A 20652-nucleotide genomic window follows, 5' to 3' on the forward strand; every position below is an offset into this window, starting at 1 on the left:
CACAGAGGGAAAAGGCCACACAGGGAAAACCACACCTCCCAGAATGCCATGCTCCCAGACTGCCCTCAACTCCCAGGCTGGCGGGTCTGGTCTCTGTGGGCTGGTCATGCTATGAGACCTGACAGCAGGGCTCTCCAGGGCATTGGCTGAGGAGAGGAGGTGAACGTTGCCCCAAGGACATTGTGCAGCCCCGTGCCACCCCCGCACACACCCAAAACACACACACACAAACATCTTTTGCATCTTCAGTATTGGGGGTGCTCCTTTTCCTTTGTGTGTCCAAACCAATGAATGCCCCTCTCTCTCTCCTTCAAGGGAACAGGCTGAGGTCCAGTATGACAATGAACAATATACACAAAAATGAAATTTTCAAAGCCACAGAAATGCATTTAATCAGGTTGTGGTGTAATAGGTGCACGTTCAGTGGTCTCAATCTCAACACAGCATCACTGCAGTCCTGTCATTCCACCACTAGAGGGCAGTATGCAAACAGCAGCAGTATGAAAGGGTAGCGGGTCAGGACAGGAAGGGTGATGTTGATTTTTTTTTTCTTTAGTCACAATAATTATATCTAGAGTTGATTTATATGCACATCTGCAAATGCATAAGAGGTTACTTACATATTAAATATGGTGATGGTTATTATCATTAATAATAATAATAATAATAATAATAACTGGTTCTATGATTTTAGATTGTATAACACTGTACAATCAAACTAATTAATAATTAATATATTAATTTCCAGTAATGAATAATGCAATTATTATTATTATTAGTAGTAGTAGTAGTAATAGTAGTATTTTTATTATTAGTCACCCCTTTAAAACATTAAATGTTTAATAATAATATAAATGTAATAAATAATATTAATTAATAATTTGATTAAATTAAAATCATTAATAATTAATATAAGATAATAAATAAATAAATATTTATTATTATTATTATTTAAATCACCACTAAAAATAATATTACAATAAATATAATAAATAATAATTTGTATAATTATTTTAAGTGATACTGTAATATTATTTATACAATAAAAATAATTAATATAATATATTAATCTATTTCAGTCACTCTCCAGAAAAGCCCGCACTGGTGCAGACTTTATAGTGTTCTACTACCTGGCACGTGTCACCATATGTGCCATTGTCTCAAAAGTATGGACTCTGATCAGGACCTGAAAGTCTCGGGTGGCATTTGGGACAGGGCCATGGATGTAAAACTGAAGGATTCTGGACACCACCAAGCAGTCAGTTCAAACAGAGCAAATCAAGCCAATCACAGCTGATTTCTTAAGGTCACAGCCAATCGGTGAGAACTTAGAGTGCACTGATCTTTGCTTGTCTGATAGTCCAGCAGTTTTAGAGTGGTTCAGTATGTGCCAAATGTCAAAAACATGGATATCAGGCAGTTAATTGCTTTAATTAGGCGATTAGCACAGAGCTTAGTGGGGGCTGGAACCCGACACCTGCTTTCACACACCAAGGAATCACAGCACAGGAGAGCACAATCAAACATACTCGGTACACGCTTACACCCCTACCTACCTCTAGAAGAATATATGTTAACTCTATTCTGTGTGTTTCACATTTAATTGGATCAGATGCTAAATGCTGCATTAGGTTGTACTACATATCGACTTTCTTCCTCTCTCATTATCAAATAATAAGCAACATAATAACCCAATAACACCTATGCTGAATTTATGTGCTAAGAAACATAATAGCCTGTTTATAATTACACACTACACAAAACACTCTAGTGCAGCCTCATAGAGAAATGACACTGCACAAGAATAAAGGCATGTGATATAAAATCCCTCTCACAATGTTGCATGTCAGATCAGTATGAGTGTGTTTGGTCCCTCAGATTCAGTCGCTAACTCAGTTATGTTTGTTCCTCCTTCTTCATTCACCAGTGTCTCAGATAAAGGAGAGGTGAGTCACACACACACACAGCTCCCTTTACACCTAAGAAAAGTGGTTGAGAAAGTACTCCTTATTATGAGCACCAGTAAAAAAGAAATTGGACAGAGCTGTTTTGAATTGAACCAAATTTTTTTTTTCTCCACTAAATATCATACAAAAACTCTGCCTGACACTTAAGTTTTTAAGACCTCTCAGACTTCTCAGACAGTCAGAGAAAGAGACAGTAAGACAGAAAATAGAGCTGTACACTAGAGACAAAAGGCTTGCAAAGGTAATGCACAGGTTGACTCATACCTGCAGTTTGGGCAACTTAAAATTCAGCTGGATATCAGTGCAAAATGAAATCCACTGTCTGTGGCTATTTTTTTTGTCCTATATCACTGGGAAAAAACAAGATTTCAGTAATTGCTTTTCCTATACAGTAAATTAAGGATCTTCTGCTTCCCAGATTATTCTCCTGAAAAATATCCAGTAATATTACATGTATTGCTGAGTTTCAGAAAATATCTCAGCAAAGTCCCAAACTGTGCACAGATTTCCCAAGTCTGCTATCAAAGTCAGAGATTTCAATATAAACAGGATTTCAATATCTTAATATTGATTTTTCTGATAAAAACTGTGATTGCAATAAATAAAAAAAATCCATGTTTGCTGTGCTTATTTGTAGGACTGCACAATATTTGTAGGATTGCCCCCAAATGTTGTGATTTTGTTTCAATATGATTTTCTAAATATCATTATTACTAAATAAAAGTATTATTTATATACAATAATAAATATTATAAATGTTACTACTGTGATTTAAAAAAAAAAATATATATTTTATTATATACTGTAAAATGACAATTCTAATATTTAAGGCTATCACAATTTAAAATTTCGAGATGTTAAACAATTTATTTTGGTGGAAAACTACAGGGACACCTTAAAGGTTCTCTTTTGTTGACATCAGCCAGTTTATATGCTATTTTCATTGGAAGTTTGGAAAGACGGTTGGTCCATGTTCAGCACATTCAGATGAGTTTGTGTGGAGCTGCATTTACTGTGAACTGAAAACACAAAATAATGAGCTGTTCACGTGTAGAAGAACACAATGGCACTTCACTCTGAAACACACAATGCATAATCACACTAAGCCATAGCACGATTTCGGTTTTATTTTAATTAATTGTGAAGCCCTACTCAGAACTACAGAAGTCCTGATTCACGAAAGGGCAAACTCTGAGGAATACAATTTTCCTCTGGGCTTGGCGAACCAGGCAGCTTTATGTAAGTCCCATGATGCAATACTTGTCACTTGGGTCTTGTCATGTTTGACAGCTTGAGAGGTAGTGATGTTGACTTACATCGGTGGGGCAGACGGGATCAGGTTTAAAATGATTTTAGATTGCATCGTTTGTTTTTCACATGCGTGGGTGGATGTGAGTCGGAAAAAGCTGGCCAGCATCGCTAGTATGCATTAGTGCATTGCTGCATTAAAAAACCCAAAGAGTAAATCGACAAAATGTGTTCTTTTATCTAAAGCTTGGACTCCTTGTTGCTTTATAGACTATAATGGCTCAACATTGTGACAGGTGTTTCAAAATGGCTGCTGTTGCCCCAGCAACAGCCTCCACTCATTATAGTTACTCAGATGTTCTATTTTAGAGTTGTTTGTGTGGTCATAAGAATAAGTAGAGGGGATTTTTGCACATTGCTGCACACAAAGTCTATGATGCATGTACTTTTATAGCAAGAGTAAAGAGTTTCGCTGAAGTGTGTCTTGACTATTTTTTATGCACTGAATGATTGCAACTCACCGCTTTATAGGTCTTTTTCTGGCCGGCGTGTTTGGGTGCTCGTCCGGGATCTGCCCCCATCTCGACGTGCATGGCATAGATGATATCAAAAAAATCCTCCACCACAGCAACCCGCTTCAAAGAGCTGTCCTGGGCTGCCCCTCCATCTGAACACTGTAGAGAGACAGAGAGAAAATGTGATTATGAAAAACTGAAGAAAGATCAACATTCAAAAACTATGGCTATTTTAGACTACAGGTAAAAGTGGCCCAAATTCCCAAATTCATTTGCTCACATGTCACTATCATCTGTTTTTCCATTGTGTGAACAGTACAAACCACATTGAATCTTATTTTTCCGATTCTAATTTGGCTTCCATATGTGTTCCCAATTCACATACACGTCCGATGTTTTGCAATGAAGTCTTTGCAATGAAGTCATATCATTGGAATCCATACTACTTTTACGTCACTTCAAATTGACATTCATTACAATTCTGTGATGTCGGGAGTCAATCCAAAGATTTTTTTTTGTATGACAGCTTTCTGTGTACCATCTTTGTTTCTATTCTTTTGCGCATGTTGGTTATTTCAGGGCCATTCACACATGTGAACCTGTTTTTGCTTTGAAAACCACAAGACGCGGGCAGTGGATGGGGAAATAAATTCAAGGTCTCGAGATGCGTTTTTTAAAAGTTGATCTTATTTTAACTTGAGGACCGTGACATGAGTGCAATGGTCAAACACATCTGTCTAGAGTGTTTACATAGACACGCAATGGAAAAGTAGCGTAGTGGAATGGAAAAACACATCCTGTGTGAACGGGCCCCAAGGCTTGCAGTGTGAACATGGCCTATCACTCGTACTTTATTATGCTTTTCACAACCACCGCAAATGGGTATTACTGGGTTTCAATTCAGGTTACTAGATTGCCCACTGTACATTTGTAAACCCTGGGTTAATGTTTTTATTTGCATATTCATGAGGTCAGTAACATTGATTGGACAAGTAACAGCTCTGTACAAAAACAAATAACACATTCTCATCTTCACTCCAGTTGCATTTGTTCGACATTTTCATTTTTCTCTCAAACAACGCCACTAAACAGCATGTGAAGTTTCAGCGACTGTACAAAGATCATGAATATTTAATGAGGTAAGCACTGTTTAGTTTATTATTGTTTGCCTCTTGTGAAACAGCTCGCAATATTAGCCCTGATGTAAAATGACAGTAAGTGTAAAAACCTTAGTCTTAAACCATAAATTTGCCCCCAACAATCTCTAGATGAAACCCATTACACAATTCCAGGTTTGTTTCAGACAGCTGCAAAGCAATTCTGTCTGTGTTTTAGACCAGTAAACTGTAGTCTCGTTTGGCAGAATGACTCTGACAGGCTCAAAGGCCTCTGACAGCAGTAATGACACAGCAACCAGCTGAACTCTGCCTGCACCAGTCAGACTGGTATCTTTATGGGCACAATTCTTTACAGCTCATACATTATTTGAGTTTCTGAGTTGCATTCTCCACATTTATGCTCATCTCAGTCACTTAAACAGCGCCTGGATGAGTGCTGTGCTACAGGGCTTTATGAGTACCGCCCCGAGGTTATGGTGGCTATGTATAAGGCTAAGAGAGTCTCTTTGTGTAGTGTATTATTCAGACGTTCATTGATCTGAATCTAATATTAAGTCCTCCACAGCTCAAGGGGTTTCTTACAGAATATCTCCACTGTTTAGATTTGTGTGTGAGAGAAATAGAGTGTGGTTTTTGAACACTTTTCTGCAGCATTTTAAAAATAACTGCTTTCTTCACCACAGACACACACACAACCAGCCCCACCTCACACCATTGCCACCTTCAACCCTGCTTTCCATAAAGCTGACCCTGTCGCTATGGCAACTGGCAGCGCTCTCGGGCAGGTGTGCAGGGCAGCAGGTCATGTGACACCTGCAGAAACTCTTATCGCTTCTTATTCCCCCAGTCCCACACAGGCTCAACCGTCACATGTTCTTTGTTGCTCTCTCATTATTTTTTCTTGGCTTTACTTCAGAATGACACATCTTTTTCCAAAGTAACTGTAACTTATTTAACTTCTTTTAAACGTGAAACAAAATGGAACTGCAAAAAGTACTGTTTTCAAACAGGTTTCCAGAACACTCCTCTTGTCCTGCCCCAAAATCACACCATTGGTTCAGCTGCTCGTTATGCCGGGCTATACTTGAAGTCCCACAGTACACTTTACACAGTACAGTACAATTTTTGGGGGGATTTATTTACTAATAGCTTATCTCTGAATAATAAACTTGATTATTGTAATATTAAACTGGATATTATTTTGGTTATTTATTTTTATTTATTTTAACATTGAAAAATTACACTCAAAATTTCTCACAAACATCTTTTCTAGACTTCAGTATTGCTTTCTTTTGTTGTGTTACTAGATTCTATAACTGGCATAAATTAAGCTAGCTTGTATTGCCTGTTTTAATTTTTTACACACACAACAGCAGGTGTGGTGTAAAAGAAGGAAGTAGCAGTCATTCTCCTTCCTCTTCATATATTATTTCTCTCTCCCTAATTCTTTTACTGCAAATTTCTACTTTGATTCCCAGTGGGCCTAACGTTTCTTCCTGTATTCTCCACTTGTTTTGCTTTCTCTTTCACCTTTTCCCAAAGACACATTTTTTCTCTCTTTCTGCTGCTCTCCATTCCTTTTTTCTCCTGTCCCGCTCCATCTTCCCTCTTTCTCTCACTCCCCCTTTCCCAAGTGCCAGGTAATGAAGGTTGCCATGGCAACTAAAACCACTAAAAGACTGCACAGAGCAGTCTCACTTTAATCCGGCCCTCTCCAGCCGTCCGGCTCGTGCATGCGTTCCCTCCTCTCGTCATAATTACCACTCTTATTATGCCATGATCAGTCAAACATGCACCAACCTGGTTTTCATGATCTCGGTTACAAGGTGACCACGCCACACCTATGCAGAAACACTATTCCTCTCTGTCTACCAGAGAATATCCTAGAAATGGTCCCTCTAGGAGGACACCAGACACAGGCTCCTGCAATACCTTTGAGAAGAAAGCCTCAGCCATAGCCGTGGGGGGAGGACTGTGTGTGTTTGACTCTGTCCTACAAACATCTCCATCTTAGCTTGAATGCTTAATTCCAGTTGCTTTCACACATGCGCTCACAGACACAAACATTTTCTCTACCCCCCCCCCTTTCCCCAATCTGAGGGCACATCACAGTCTGGGACACAAGTGTATGGGTGACTAAAGTAGGCCAGCAGGATCAGGGCGATCTGTTCAGCTCTACCCAAGGCCTAACTTGGGCCAAACCCGACACACAGCGACACCATACTGCACCCATATAGATTAAAATATGGGCCAGTTCAGTGTTAAGTTACTGAATCACAGTGTGTGCAATAGAAACAATATATCACATTTAAACTGCGAAGCATGGGATCTAATTTCACCCTAAAGTGGTTTGTTTTGCAATAATGACTGGCTAACTGTACATTATCTGATTTATTACTTTGCAACTTTGTAAATAAATGAATAAGTGTACATTAAATATTGTATTTCAATGACTCTGTACTCACAAAATAACAATATGATGAATAAGATGAATATTGTAATTCGAGTTGAAATTTTATTATATGGGAAAATGGCCTGCAGAGTACAATGGCTGACTATTTATTTACTGTATTTACTTAAAGGAACAGTTCCTCCCAAAAAAGTTTATTTACTCACCCTCATGTCATTTCCAACCCATATAACTCTAGCCCACTAGGTGGTTGAAATGGTCACCTGCTTCTTCTACTGTTTCAATGCACCAGCATAAAAATGTGCATTTCTACCACCTAGTGGTCTGGAATGTGCTGCATGACGGACAGAAGAGCAGCGTTTTCACCACGGTTTTACTGTAAAATCGTTTAAATATCAGGCTCTTTTGTACTAAAATGGTTCCGCTGAAGCAAGTCACACGGTATAACTTGAACATGAGTAAATAATAATACAATTTTTATTTTCGGCTATTTAGGAAATTAGTTGACTGGCACAACGGTGAATAACCGTTTAGTGGTCAAAAATATTTACAGAATGCAACAACTGACCAATCAAAATCAAGCATACCAGAGTGCATAAAATTGTAAAAAAAATAAAAATAAAAATAAACAATGAAATGCTTGTTCGATTTAAATGTAGGCCTACTATTTAAATTACTAATACAATAAACAGTAACCGATTGTGACAGCAGAAAGTATGATTCACACAGTGAGTGTTTTAGCTTCAGTTAACCCTGATCAGGTGAACACACTCTTCTCAACTCACTCTTCCTCAAAGCACAAAAGCGCAGACAGAGCTGACTGTTCGTTCCCGACGTGGAGCAACAGTGTGTGTGTTTAATCATTAAACCACTGTAGAGCTGAACTGGTGTGTGTGTGAGATACTGCTTTCTGGGCCTGAAAGTGCACGGTTTCATCATCCTCTCATCATTTTAAAGAAGCACTGTGAATTGTCAGCAGCAGTAATCAGCATTTCCCCTTCTAAAACTCTATCTGTCTCTCTCTTTTCTCGAGACCCAGCAAGCCTGGGCTTTTTCCAGATGTAGCATATTTTTCAATCCCCCTCCCCTCTTCTCTATCCCTCCTATTCTCTTTCTCTCTGCTTTTCTCTCTCGCTTTCTTTCCCTCTCTCACCCGTCCCGCTCCAAACAGCTCTGTTGCTAGGAGACTGGAGGGGCTGATTCGGCAAGCGGCCACCCCGACCCCCCACCCCCTCTGGCAGTCACACACACACACACACACATACACATCACACACACACACACACACACACACACACGCACACAGACAGAGAGTCTCTGAACAGTCATACACACACAGGGGCAGTGAAGGGAGGGGGCAAGAGAAAGGAGGCAGCTGGGTCACACTCGCACACACAAGCACGTATGCATGGGCCGACGGAGAAAAGGAGCCCTAGCAAATATTTACAGTGAAAAAGGTAAAGAAGACCTGATAGACTAGAGCAACATAACTGACATGACCGATATGGCACCAAACAGGACACATTAGATACGTATACGTCTAAGATGCTTTTAGAAAATAAAATACTCAATAGCTTGAACCATAGAGCTTGAGTGGTCAGTAGCCTTTTCTTCACTGCTGTCAGATACATAGGCTTCATCAATATTAAGATAAACTAAAGCAATGTGGATGAACAAACACAGATAGTACAAAAGTCTTTGCATCACAATGACTTGTGGGGTTAAGAATTATTTTTATTTGTATATTTTCTAAAGTAAATCGAGTGGTGCTTGGCTTTTCCAAACTCACCACCATGGTGGTAAAAATGTTGTTGCCTTAGGTGGATCATTTGGTTAAGTTGTTCTGAGTGGTGTATAGTGTGTTGTTAGGAGGTTGCTAGGGAATTCTGAGTGTTTTAGTGCATTGCTAGGAGGTTGCTAGGGCATTCTGAGTGGTGTTTAGTGCATTAGTAAATGCTATTGCTAGGAGATTGCCTTCAGTGTAAGTTTATTGAATTGGTTTCTCACCCTTTTTATCCTCCGCCACAGAAAAATTGTATGTTAGATTGCTTAGAAAAGTAATATTGCACCTCTTCTGCAAAAACCACACATTTTGCGATATCATTCATGTCTTCAGCGCAAGCGGTGCAGGATGACTTATACGACAAAGTTTAATTCTAAACCGCCCATATGAATAGATACAGTGCTGCTAGCCTTAGCAAACATAGCTAAATTTATAACATTGAGAGCGAATTTATTGTTGTCTGCTATCAGACACCTAGACACTTAATATCCAGCAGTATATTTATGAATTGCTTTGTTTAAAGCTGCCATAACACATTACAGTGATATAGTGCTTGAGGGAAAATGGGGGGAATATTTGTATTACAGTGGAAGAGCCAAAAATGTGTGTGTGTGTGCATGTGTGTGAAAGAGGAACTGTTTCAACAATGTAGGCGATTCAGATCAGCTTGCTGCAAATCTGATAACAGGTCACCTCTTAAAGTCCCATCTCCACCCCGTGAGGCCAGCAGAAGGTATAGACGTACAAATCGTTGAAACCCGTTCTCTCAGTGGGAGGTGGGGGATTTAGAAGAGAGTTACGGGGCAGGGAAGCTGCGTGTGAATCTTTGTGCATTAAGGTCAAGGAAAGATGAAGTGTAATCCCTCCGTTCCTTTCCTTTCCTCTCCTCTCGTCTCCTCTGTTCAATCCACCGGCCCACTCTCTCCACCTTCCTGCCATTGTAAGTTCACGAAGCTCTTCCATTAAATCCATATTACATTTTTCTCTCTCTCCCTTCACTCTTTCCTCATTCCTAACCCTCCCTCTCATTCAGGCACTCGTTATTTTCTCCCCTCCTCTCTCTCTCTCTCTGACAGGGTGTGACGGACGCTTTCAGCTCCTCGTATGGGTGCAGCTCTTCCCTGAGCTCCATCTGACTCCCTGCACCCACATTACCCAGACACAACTGATCATTAACTGTCATCTGCATTAGTCTGTCACTATAAAGCTCTGGCCTCAATCGAGCTCCCCTAAAAGTATTTTTGTGTGTCTGATGTGAAGTTTTTATGTGTGGTAGTCAAGCAGGATATTGAACATCGTTGTGTAACTGCTAAAGTCAACATTAAATCAAAATTAACCCAATTTTATTATCTTAATGCACATTCCCAGTGCTCATTATTCCAAAAAATGTATTCTTAATCTTTAAACTTTGTCTGAAAGGAGTTTCCTTTTCTGCTATTGGGTAATGTTAAGCTACAGTATTTATGCACTATTTTAGCGCTTGCATTCATTCTTGCTCCATTCTGGTCTGTAACAGCCACTCTTCACAATCCAATCGATTCCCATCCCTTTTTTGTATTTAACATCAAATTTAACTCCAAGCTAAATCACATTACAAAGTAAAATGGTTTTATGAGCTGTAATTCAAGTTGGCTATAGATCTAACTGGTGCATTAAAGTAGAAAAGCTAGAAAAGTTATCCAATATATTTACATTTATTTGAAATATTATGCAATATTTAAAAAAAATTGTAGCAAAGATGTTATAGTAGCAATGCCACATGAAGAAAGAATATCACATAAAATATCATATGCAAATATTCGAATAAATATAAAGTATTATAATAATTAAAACATGTTTGTTTATTCCAAAGAGTCTATTTTAAAATCATTATTTTCGGTATTGTTTTTTGGCCCATTGTGTCCTGTTCAGCATCGACCAAAATTTTTCATCTTCAAAGATCCTAGCAATAATTCAAGACTGGTGGGCACCATCATATCCGATAGCCTGTGGGCAGCACTCTGACATATAGCATGGTTGCATTTCTGGCGAGTCTGAGTCCTGGCTCGTAGTCCTTTCCAATCAAGTCCTCCCTCTCTCTGCCACTTTCCTTCCTGTCTGCTCTCTGTACTATAGCCATGAATTCCAAAAGTAAACCTTTTAAAAAATAAAGAAAAGGTAAATAATCAGTCATTTCAAAACCCATATCGATCGACCGCTAATCCGATGACCTCAAGCGCTACGGTGGTTATGGCCCTGCATAAGCCCAAACCACAAGAAATAAAACACTTGTTTGCATGTGGGTATAAACGTGTTCTATTCATGCTCTGAGGTGTCTGCTGGGTCACGTGACCCTGGTGTCATGGTATAACTGCGTGGTGGGGAGGGGGGTGCAGACAGTGAGACAACTGGACAGGATCACAACGCTAATGAGAGACTGCAGAAGTTAATTACAAAGGAGAGAGAGCGAGCGAGAGAGTGGCATAGAGGGTAGGAAGGGTGAATATGAGGAGGGGGAGATGGAGTGAGACACTCTTTTGTCCCAAAGCTGCATCCTCCCAGAATAGAGATGGAGAAAGCTTTTATTCGCTAGCACACACATGCACACATCCTCCCTGATCCGCTCAGGGAGTCAGCGTGTACCAGGACTGTGTCTGTGTGTGGTTATCTGTGTAGGTGTGCGAGTGTGTGTTTGTAGGAGCTCTCTCTCTTTCTCTCTCTGGTAGGGGGGAGGCCCTGGAGCCAGTTAAAAATGGTGTTAATTTCTTCTCCTATGGGAGAGGAGAACGGTCTCTCCATGGCAACAGAGAGAAGGAGCCGAGGGGAGGAACACCAGAGCAGCACCATCCGTGACCCTCTCTCATTACACACACACAAGCACATGCGGTACACACAAAAACAAACACACACACAATGACAATGTACATCTACATATAAATGTACATAACTTCGCATATTGTTTTTATATTGTACATTCATATAGTTTCAGACGCAAGGGTTCACGCACTTGGACCAATTCTACTTATGTGAATCCCAAAACCTCAAAAAGACAATAGTGTAAAAGATGCGAAAGAGGGTACTAGATCAGATCACCTACTTCTGAATCAAACATCCATTTCAAGTAGGAGGCTTCTCACTTCTAAGAGACAGACTGAAGTGGGTCAATCAAGCGGTTTGTGTGTGTGGTAGCACAATCAGAACAGTTCTTAGTAAATCTAGACAGTAACATTTTTGTCCTCTGATACGATAGCTTGCAGCTAACAATGCAAATGTTTAGTTAAATCAAACAAAAAAAAGGTGAGACCGGTTTATTTGAATGCAGCAGATGGACTTAAGCAGGTTTTAACTTTTACTACCATTTGAAAGTTTGGGGTCAGTAAGTTTATTTATCTTTTTTTCCTTTTTTTTTTTTTTAATTAACACTTTCACTCAGCAAGTATGGATTAAATTTATAATGTTACAAAAGATTTATGTTTCAAATAAATGCTGTTCTTTTGAGCTTTCTCTTCATCAAATAATCCTGAAAAACAATGTTAAAAAATATTTTATAAAAATATAAAAATATTAAGCAGCACAACTATTTTCAACATTGATAATAATAAGAAATGATTCTTGAGCACCAAATCAGCATATTGAATGATTTCTGAAGATCATGTTGCACTGAAGACTGGAGTAATGACTGCTAAAAATTCAGATTTGCCATAAATTACATTTTAAAATATGTTAAAAATAGAAAACAGTTATTTTAAATTGTAATAATAATTCACAATATTACTGGTTTTGTAGGAACTATTTTTGATTAATAAATGCAGTCTTAGTTAGCATGAGACTTTTAAGTTTAATAAAAGTCTCTTTCTTTGAGTTATTCAGTTTTTGCATGCTAGACTTTGAGGGAAATAACTGATTTAAGGACTTTTGGGTCAGTGCTGATGAAGTATATGAGATAAAGAGAGTCTCTGTGTCAGTGGACATTGTGGTTGTCTTGTATGTTGCGTGTGGACAGCACAGCGTGCGCTCTGTGGGCTTTTCATGTCGTAACCTGCTATTGCAAACGCATCATGCAAAACTGTTAGCATTCATGCAAATGACTGGTAGATAAAAGGCCACTGTTGAGGCAGAGAGTGTCTTTGGGTTTGAAGGGGTGGGGAGGGGAGCTGAGGGAAGGTCTGTTTAGATCCCTTTTTCTCCAAGGCTCTCTGCAGATATGCTCGCTAATTAATCACTTATCATAATGAGATTTTTGCCTGATTTTTGTCCTCAGTGATATGCTAATAATGGAATCGAAAAGCGGTTTGCTACAGTTTAAGTCTGTCTCTTCTTCATGCGTTTGAGTGTGGATACGTGTCCTGTTGTCAACAACAATTTGGGTGGATATGTGTCTATTTTTGAGATCAGTCGCCAAGAGAAGCAACTCCTTCAGGACAGAAGACAGTGTCTCCTGATCCCTGCAGGCTGGACAACAGCGTCTCTTGAGAGTGTTTCTCTGCACAGATCAGCCTTCTGCTGACCTGGAGTTCTGAGCAAGAGAGGGTAGACACTTAAAAACACACACAAACACACACACACACTATGATGAAAACAGCTGACCACAAAGTTACATTGGACAAGGTGTCAGTTCTTAAGCTTTTTTCCCCCCTCAGTGTCTCTGATGCAAAATATAATTTGATAACATCTTTAGAGCGTATTTACAAGTTGTAACAGCTAGTTTTTACAACATATCTGTAATGTATCTACCGTTTTGCTTTTCTTATTATTACCTAGTTATTGTATTACAATGGGTGCAAAATCATTAACTTCAAACATTTAATCTTGGCAGAGCAAAATTTATAAATTTCTCTTTTTCTTTCCATTTAAAGTTGTCCTAAAATTCACTCGACAGATAAGTCACATTAGGTTACAAATATGATGTAAATATGGTGATTTTCTGAAACACCTGTATGTGTTTGAAACACCTGCTTTTGTAGAACCTCTATCATCCCTCAGTAGATATGATGGAATAAGCGAGTCTCAAACGTTTGACCAGGAGATTTCCCCCAGCTCAGAGAGTCAGTATATGCTCACGGTTGTCTTGCCACAGGCCCATACTGCAGAACACTGACTAAACCTTTCCTCTGCTACACACACATACACGGCAATGAGGATATTTCTGTTTCTGTTGGCATAGCAACAGAAAGCAATCATTTCCCTCACTTAAAATCTTGCAGCATCCTTTCTTCTCCTTTGCCCCCTTAACTTTTGAAAATCAACAGAGACATAGATGAGGGGGGAAACATGAGTGTGCGAGTGTTAGGAGAGCAGTGTGAAGTTTTACAGTGAGCTGTAGTATATATGTTATTGTCAGCATTTGGTGCAAATGCAGTAGATTATGAGACGAGGTTTTACAATAAACACTTACTAATAAACCAAGGCTAGTGTGAGATAGATTTTGAATAGTTGATGGGCCATTAATCAGTTGTTGGTGACTATATGAGGCTTTAAAATTACAAGAATGAACATGAACCAATCAAAAAATCAGTAATGTTTTGTATATTATGCAACTGTTGTCAAAAGCATGTTTTATTTTATAGCTTATATAGGGTGACATAGCTATTAGTATAATTTGTCATCTCTATAATACAAAATGTTCAATATTTTTATATTTTATATATGTTACTTTTTCCCCCCTGATAATGTATTAGGTTTTAGGCTGACTATTGATATATTATTTGTAGTAATAAATTATTTGTAGTGAATGTTGTATTTTTTATATAAAAATCAGTGATTGACTAAACATATACATATTTATATTTTATATTTATATTTTATATATTTATATTTATATTGGGGAAGTTGTGGCCTAATGGTTAGGTTAGGATAAATAGGTAGAGTCTCGTACCGGCAGGGATTGTAGGTGGGGGGAGTGAATGTACAGAGCTCTCTCCCACCTTCAATACCACGACTGAGGTGCCCTTGAGCAAGGCACCGAACCCCCAACTGCTCCCCGGGTGCCGCAGCATAAATGGCTGCCCACTGCTCCGGGTGTGTGTTCACAGTGTGTGTTCTCTGCTGTGTGTGTGCACAATGGATGGGTTAAATGCAGATCACTAATTCCGAGTATGGGTCACCATACTTGGCCACATGTCACGTCACTTTTTCACTTTTAACATAAAAATGTATTAATAAAAAATGTAAAACTTGGTGAGCATAAGCATACTGGTTCAATGGTTTGGGGTCGGTCAGATTTTTTAAATGTTTTTAAGTCTTTTAATGGTTTGGGGTCAGTCGGATTTTTTAAATGTTTTTAAGTCTCTCATTCTCACCAAGGCTGCATTTATTTGATCAAAAATACAGTAAATAAATCAATATTCTGAAATATTATTCTAATTAAAAACAGTGTAGTTTTCTATTTACATATATTTAAAAATGTAATTTTTTCCTGTGATGGCACAGCTGAATTTTCAGCAGCCAATACTCCAGTCTTTAGTGTCATATGATCCTTTAGAAATCATTCAGATATGCTGATATGGTGCCCAAATATCTTATTATAATCAATATTAAAAAGAGTTGTGCTGCTTAATATTTTTTAGGATTCTTTTATGAATATAACGTTAAAAACAACAGCATTTATTTGAAATAGAACTTATTTGTAACAACAAATATCATTACTGTAAATGTTTTAACAAATTAATGTGTTCTTGCTGAAGTATTAATTTATTTTTAAAAAAATTCTTACTGACCCTAAACTTTCAAATGGTACTTAAAATATGTTACTAATAATAAAATTGATCAATTTTTGTGATATAGGGCCAGTGAAACTGTTGGCAGCGTAAGTAAAACCCTGAATGACTGACCCAATTTGGGGCAGCAGAAAAAACTTTAATTTTAAACACCTGTGAACTTGTGGTCACAACTAAATGTGACGTTTCGTGTTTGACTGCGTGCGAGTGTGTTTTTGCTCCCAGTGTTAGCCACAGGACATAACAGGTGATAAATGAAGTTACTCCCCCTCACTAGAAAGAGAGCAACAAAGAGAAAGAGCAGAAGCAGATCAAGAGAGAGGGAGAGAAAGAATATTACAGCGGTATAGAGAAAGACTTTGACAGACAGAGAGCAGAGGGAGCTTGTGATGCCCTGCAGCTGAATCGAGCACCACTCTCATGAAACAAAGTTTACAGTGGGCCTGTGACACAACAGATACATATTTAATAGCTTTATGAATGATATGTGCACTGTGAGCCCAGTCAGCGCTGACAGAATAGCATGAGCTGCTTGACTCATTTGCTATTAGTGGCTTTTTTGCTTCTCTTTCGTCCACAATGACAGTGTAGCTCTTTTGAAACCACACAGGATAAAGAGCCCCTGCTCTATCAGGTCCTCCTCCTTCTCGCCCCCACACACTGAAACATGGCACACCCATGGTGTAGCTGCATCAGAGAGGCCCTCTGCCACTCTTCTGCATCCCACACTGCACTGGGGCTCCAACCCCACACCATGGCACCCTGCAGCCCTGCCACCCAGGGGAAGGTGAAAGGGAAGACACTGCTCACATGGGGGGGTAACAGACAGAGGAAGATGGAGAGGAGAACGTTCAGATGGGAGCTGGCAGGGAGCACCCTGGGTGAAGTCAGTTTTGAGTTTATTGCGCATGATAAAGAGAAAAGACTGAGAGAGAGTGACTAAACGACAGCGTACACTACCTGTCTCTTGTCTTGACGCAAAAATAGAAGTAGGAAATAACAGTAGAACCAGAAATGAAACATGTTAAAGAAGTGTACACAAACCCAACATGAAACTAACTTTTACATGATGAAAACCGTTAGCTACATGTATTTTGGAATGTGGGAGCACATAGATATTATGCCACACTTTCTCTGTATCCTATCACTGTAAAAAGGTCCCCAGTTGCCTCTGTTCCTCTTATTATTCTGCTCTATTTTGTTTGTTCTTCTTTCTTTGTTTGTTGTCTAATTTGCGTACATAGAACAGGTTGGGAAGGATCCCCTACTGTTCCAGTCCTTAATGAGATAATAACGCTGATGTGAACATTCACTCAAACATTCACTCGCTTAGTGTGTAAGCGTGTGGATGGTTGCGCTTCCTTGTTCTTGTTCTTTGTGGCATGCTGGTTGGTTAAGAACATGGCAGGGTGGGTATGAAAGGAAGTGACCTCAGCTGCTTGAATTCATTACCCTGCATGGGAAAGCTATCATGTTCCATATTTTGGTTACTGTAAATTGTGAGGCCATAGTGTAAAACACACACACACACACACATGTGTGTGTGTATATATATATATATATATACCAAATTTAAAAAATATATTTAAAAAAATGAATGAATAACTTTATGATTTAATAACTGAATTATTAAATGGAACTTAATTTAATTAATAGTTTAATTAATACAATAAAAAAAAATAATAGACCAATAAACGCCTCAACCAATGGCATGAGTTGGGTGGGGATATTGTTTTAGTCACAACCAATGGCAGATGGGGGAGTGTTTAAAAAACCTATTTGAAAACAGTCATTAAATCAAATTTTGACAAAAATGCTAAAAAGCTTTAACAGTGACTGAGCAATGATGGGCCATTCAATGATTTTCTATGCTCTTCCATATGGCCATAGATCAGATAACCTCTCCCATATGACAGAACTGGTCATCTGTGTGACTGACAGATCGTTTGTGAGATGTAGTGCATGTGTATGTGTCATGCAGTGACAGGAGGCTGTATTTGGATGCACAGAGTCTCCACAGAGGGACAGAATGACTGATGAAGGGTAAAACAAACACAGCATTAGGGAGTTGTTAAATAATGGTAGTGAATGCCAGTGTATACAGACCTCAGATCAGCCACATGTCCTCAGAGAAAGAGAGAGAAAGCAGTGGGTGGAGAAATGTGCGTATATGCTGGTGGGGGAGGGCCGTGTTTCTCAACAAGTAATATGTGTAATCATGAACTTCAGTTTCACATCTGACTTGCACATTCATTCCATTACAGGAGCAATTTATGGATAGAGAATCTATCCATAAATCAGGCTCACTGGACGTCCTTTGGGTAGTTAAACCGACACATCTGTGTGAAGGGTTAACTGTGGCAGTAGATGTTACAATGTTCAGAGTTCTGCCTCATTTCTTCTTAATACAGTCTTATAAATGAAAAGCACGCTGGGAGCTGCCTGTTAGGAGCTGTCAAATGGTTGCATAGCAATTATCTGCTAACGAGGATTAATCGATGCTAATTTAGCTTTGGTTATTTAAAAAAAATAAAATGATACTTTTTTTTTTTGTACAAACTGCTCACTTGGTGGCTCCCGTTGGCATGATTACTGATCTTTGTTGTGTTTTTAAATGCATAGTCAAACACCTGGGATTTTATGTGAACAGTGAAACAAGTATGAACATTAAAATACTCATTTTAAAAACAGTCTTGTCACCATTGTTTCTAATTTGAGTGCTTATTTTTCTCAGGCTGAGGTGTGCCAGTCTCAGGGGAGTCGGTCCCTCCTGGATGCCAGACAAAGGTCTGTTGGTGGGACCCCTTGAGGGCAATACTCAAAATGGTGTCTGTTCATGACACCCTGAACAGCATAATGCACCAGTGGTAGTCGAGGACCTCCTAGTGTTCAAGAAAACAGTCACTTAGGTGTATATCTCAGCCTTTACAGTACATTAAATTTGGACATTTTATATTCTAAATGAATTGTAAAAAAAGGATAAACCCCTACTGTAATGATAGATATTGATAACTATTTTTGTCCATTAAACTATTATTAAAACTATTATTGGCCAGACAGGGTCTTTAAATAAGCTTCGTGACCAAATGCCTTTATGCATCGAACAAATTAAACATCGCGCATCCTCGGGGTGCAGAATTTTTGTCCATTTCTTGGTCATCAAACTGATTCTAAATGAACCCTTGCTTTGGTTGTCTTTCTAATGATTGATTCAGTCATAGTCCTGGGATGTGTGAAAAAACGCGAGCATTGTAGAGCAGAACAGGTAGGTTACCAGAGCAACGGGTGCCAACCGTCCGCTCCGCCCTCATCCGGTACAGAACAATGCAAGAGCTTGCTTTCCCTCTCCAGAATAAAAACGTACGAGGCACCGATGTTGAAATAGTAGAGCATTTCGCATTACACTTGGTTTTATTCCATGTTTAATGTTTGTTAAATGTCGCACATTGATCGGCGAGCGCGCGAGTGTCAGTGCCTGAGATGCCCACAGGAGGAGGATGGTGCGCGAGACCCTCAAGTGGTCCACGAGAGCAGCTGAAGTCCCTCAAACACTACTTTCTCAAAACATACGGATTCATTTAGAGCAATATAGCTGTACTTTAACGTCCACCATATCGTTAGCCCCTAAGCAAAACTCTCGCGCCCCTCTGCGCTCCGGCATCCCCAGACCCCAACAATTGGGTACACGAGCTCACCACACGCGCGCTCCCGCCTCCAAACGTCCAGTGACATAAAGTGAATAAAATAACTTTCTCTCGATCAACATTATCATGATTTGCTGGGATAAAAAACGGGCCACGTTGTGATTTTCTGTGACATCCCGATCCCCGTCAGCAGGACAACGTCATGCCAATTCGTCAGATACCATTACTGCCGCCGTTATAAGAGGGACCGGCGTTGCTATGGCAGCCAGCTCTCAGAGTAAGACTGTTCTGCCCGGTTGGGGTGAGGGATGAATATGCTCGGTCAACCCGAGGTGTAAGATTGAAAAGTTGCGCACAGCAATGTGGGTTGCGCGTAGGTGGAATCAAACGAGCGCTGTCCCGAAGCATATTGAAAAAGGGCTACAGCATCAGCAAAACCATATTGAGAGTTGAAGTCTCACAATCACATACACACAGACACAATTCACTCACATATAGTCAACTGAAAAAAAGCACTTTACCGTAGACTTGACAGGGACGTACAGGACGGGCTTCCCCGATGGCTCTTTCTTGTTGTGCTCGCCCAAGATGTTGCTGCCGACCTGAAAGCCTTTGGACTTCACCCAGAATTTGAATTTGGCGTTGATGTGGCTGTTGCCGACATAGACACCGTCCGACTCCTCGTTCTGTAGCAGGGTCTGCATGATTTTGTTGTATTTTCGGCGCGTGACAGTCTTTGTTTTACCCGAGTCTCCGTAAGTCCGGAGACACCAGTCCTGAAATTCGCTGAACATCTCTGCCTCCAGCACGACGGGACTTCGGCTCCTTTTTGTTAAAGACGCGCATGGTTTCTTAGTTGCCATCCCTTCCTCTTTGTGAGCCGCGAGCCCCTTTTCGAAACGATCAAATGCAACTACAAAGCCTGAAAATGATAGTAGACTCCCCCTCCTCTCCCTGTCCCGCTACGAGGATGATCGCTTCGACACCGGTGCTGGAGGTCCACCTCCGCTAAACAAGGCGAAAAAAGTCGTATTATGTGTGCCTGTTTCGGGCAGTCGCACACCTGTTTGCAGAGACGCCTCGCCTACTGTCCCAAACCGCAACGGCAAATGTCACTTGCACACATCATCCGCTGAGGAACTGAGAGAGGGGGCCGTCCTACCAAGCGGGTATCTCCCACCTGTGCGTAAACGGCTCGAGGACCAGTGCAAGTGGGAAAAACCCCGAGGGTCAATACCGTAAATGTAAAAAAAAAAAAAAACACACAAACAC

The 20652-nt window shown here is 39.8% G+C and overlaps 1 protein-coding gene across 1 annotated transcript in view; it reads right to left on the reverse strand.

The window, feature by feature from the left end:
* The window catches only part of LOC107680239 (nucleolar protein 4-like), a 40989-nt gene extending 20503 nt beyond the window's left edge, over window positions 1-20486 (reverse strand). Inside the window, exons 1-2 of the mRNA XM_016476046.1 lie at window positions 19902-20486; window positions 3737-3889 (exon numbers count right to left, since the gene is read on the reverse strand). Of these exons, the coding sequence (XP_016331532.1) occupies window positions 3737-3889; window positions 19902-20243 (495 nt within the window). The 5' untranslated portion in view covers window positions 20244-20486. The remainder of the gene's footprint in view (window positions 1-3736; window positions 3890-19901) is intronic.
* Window positions 20487-20652: the final 166 nt, after the last annotated feature.

The sequence above is a fragment of the Sinocyclocheilus anshuiensis genome, unplaced genomic scaffold (genome assembly GCF_001515605.1).
Source record: "Sinocyclocheilus anshuiensis isolate Anshui unplaced genomic scaffold, SAMN03320099.WGS_v1.1 scaffold13, whole genome shotgun sequence".
NCBI classification, from domain to species: Eukaryota; Metazoa; Chordata; class Actinopteri; order Cypriniformes; family Cyprinidae; genus Sinocyclocheilus; species Sinocyclocheilus anshuiensis.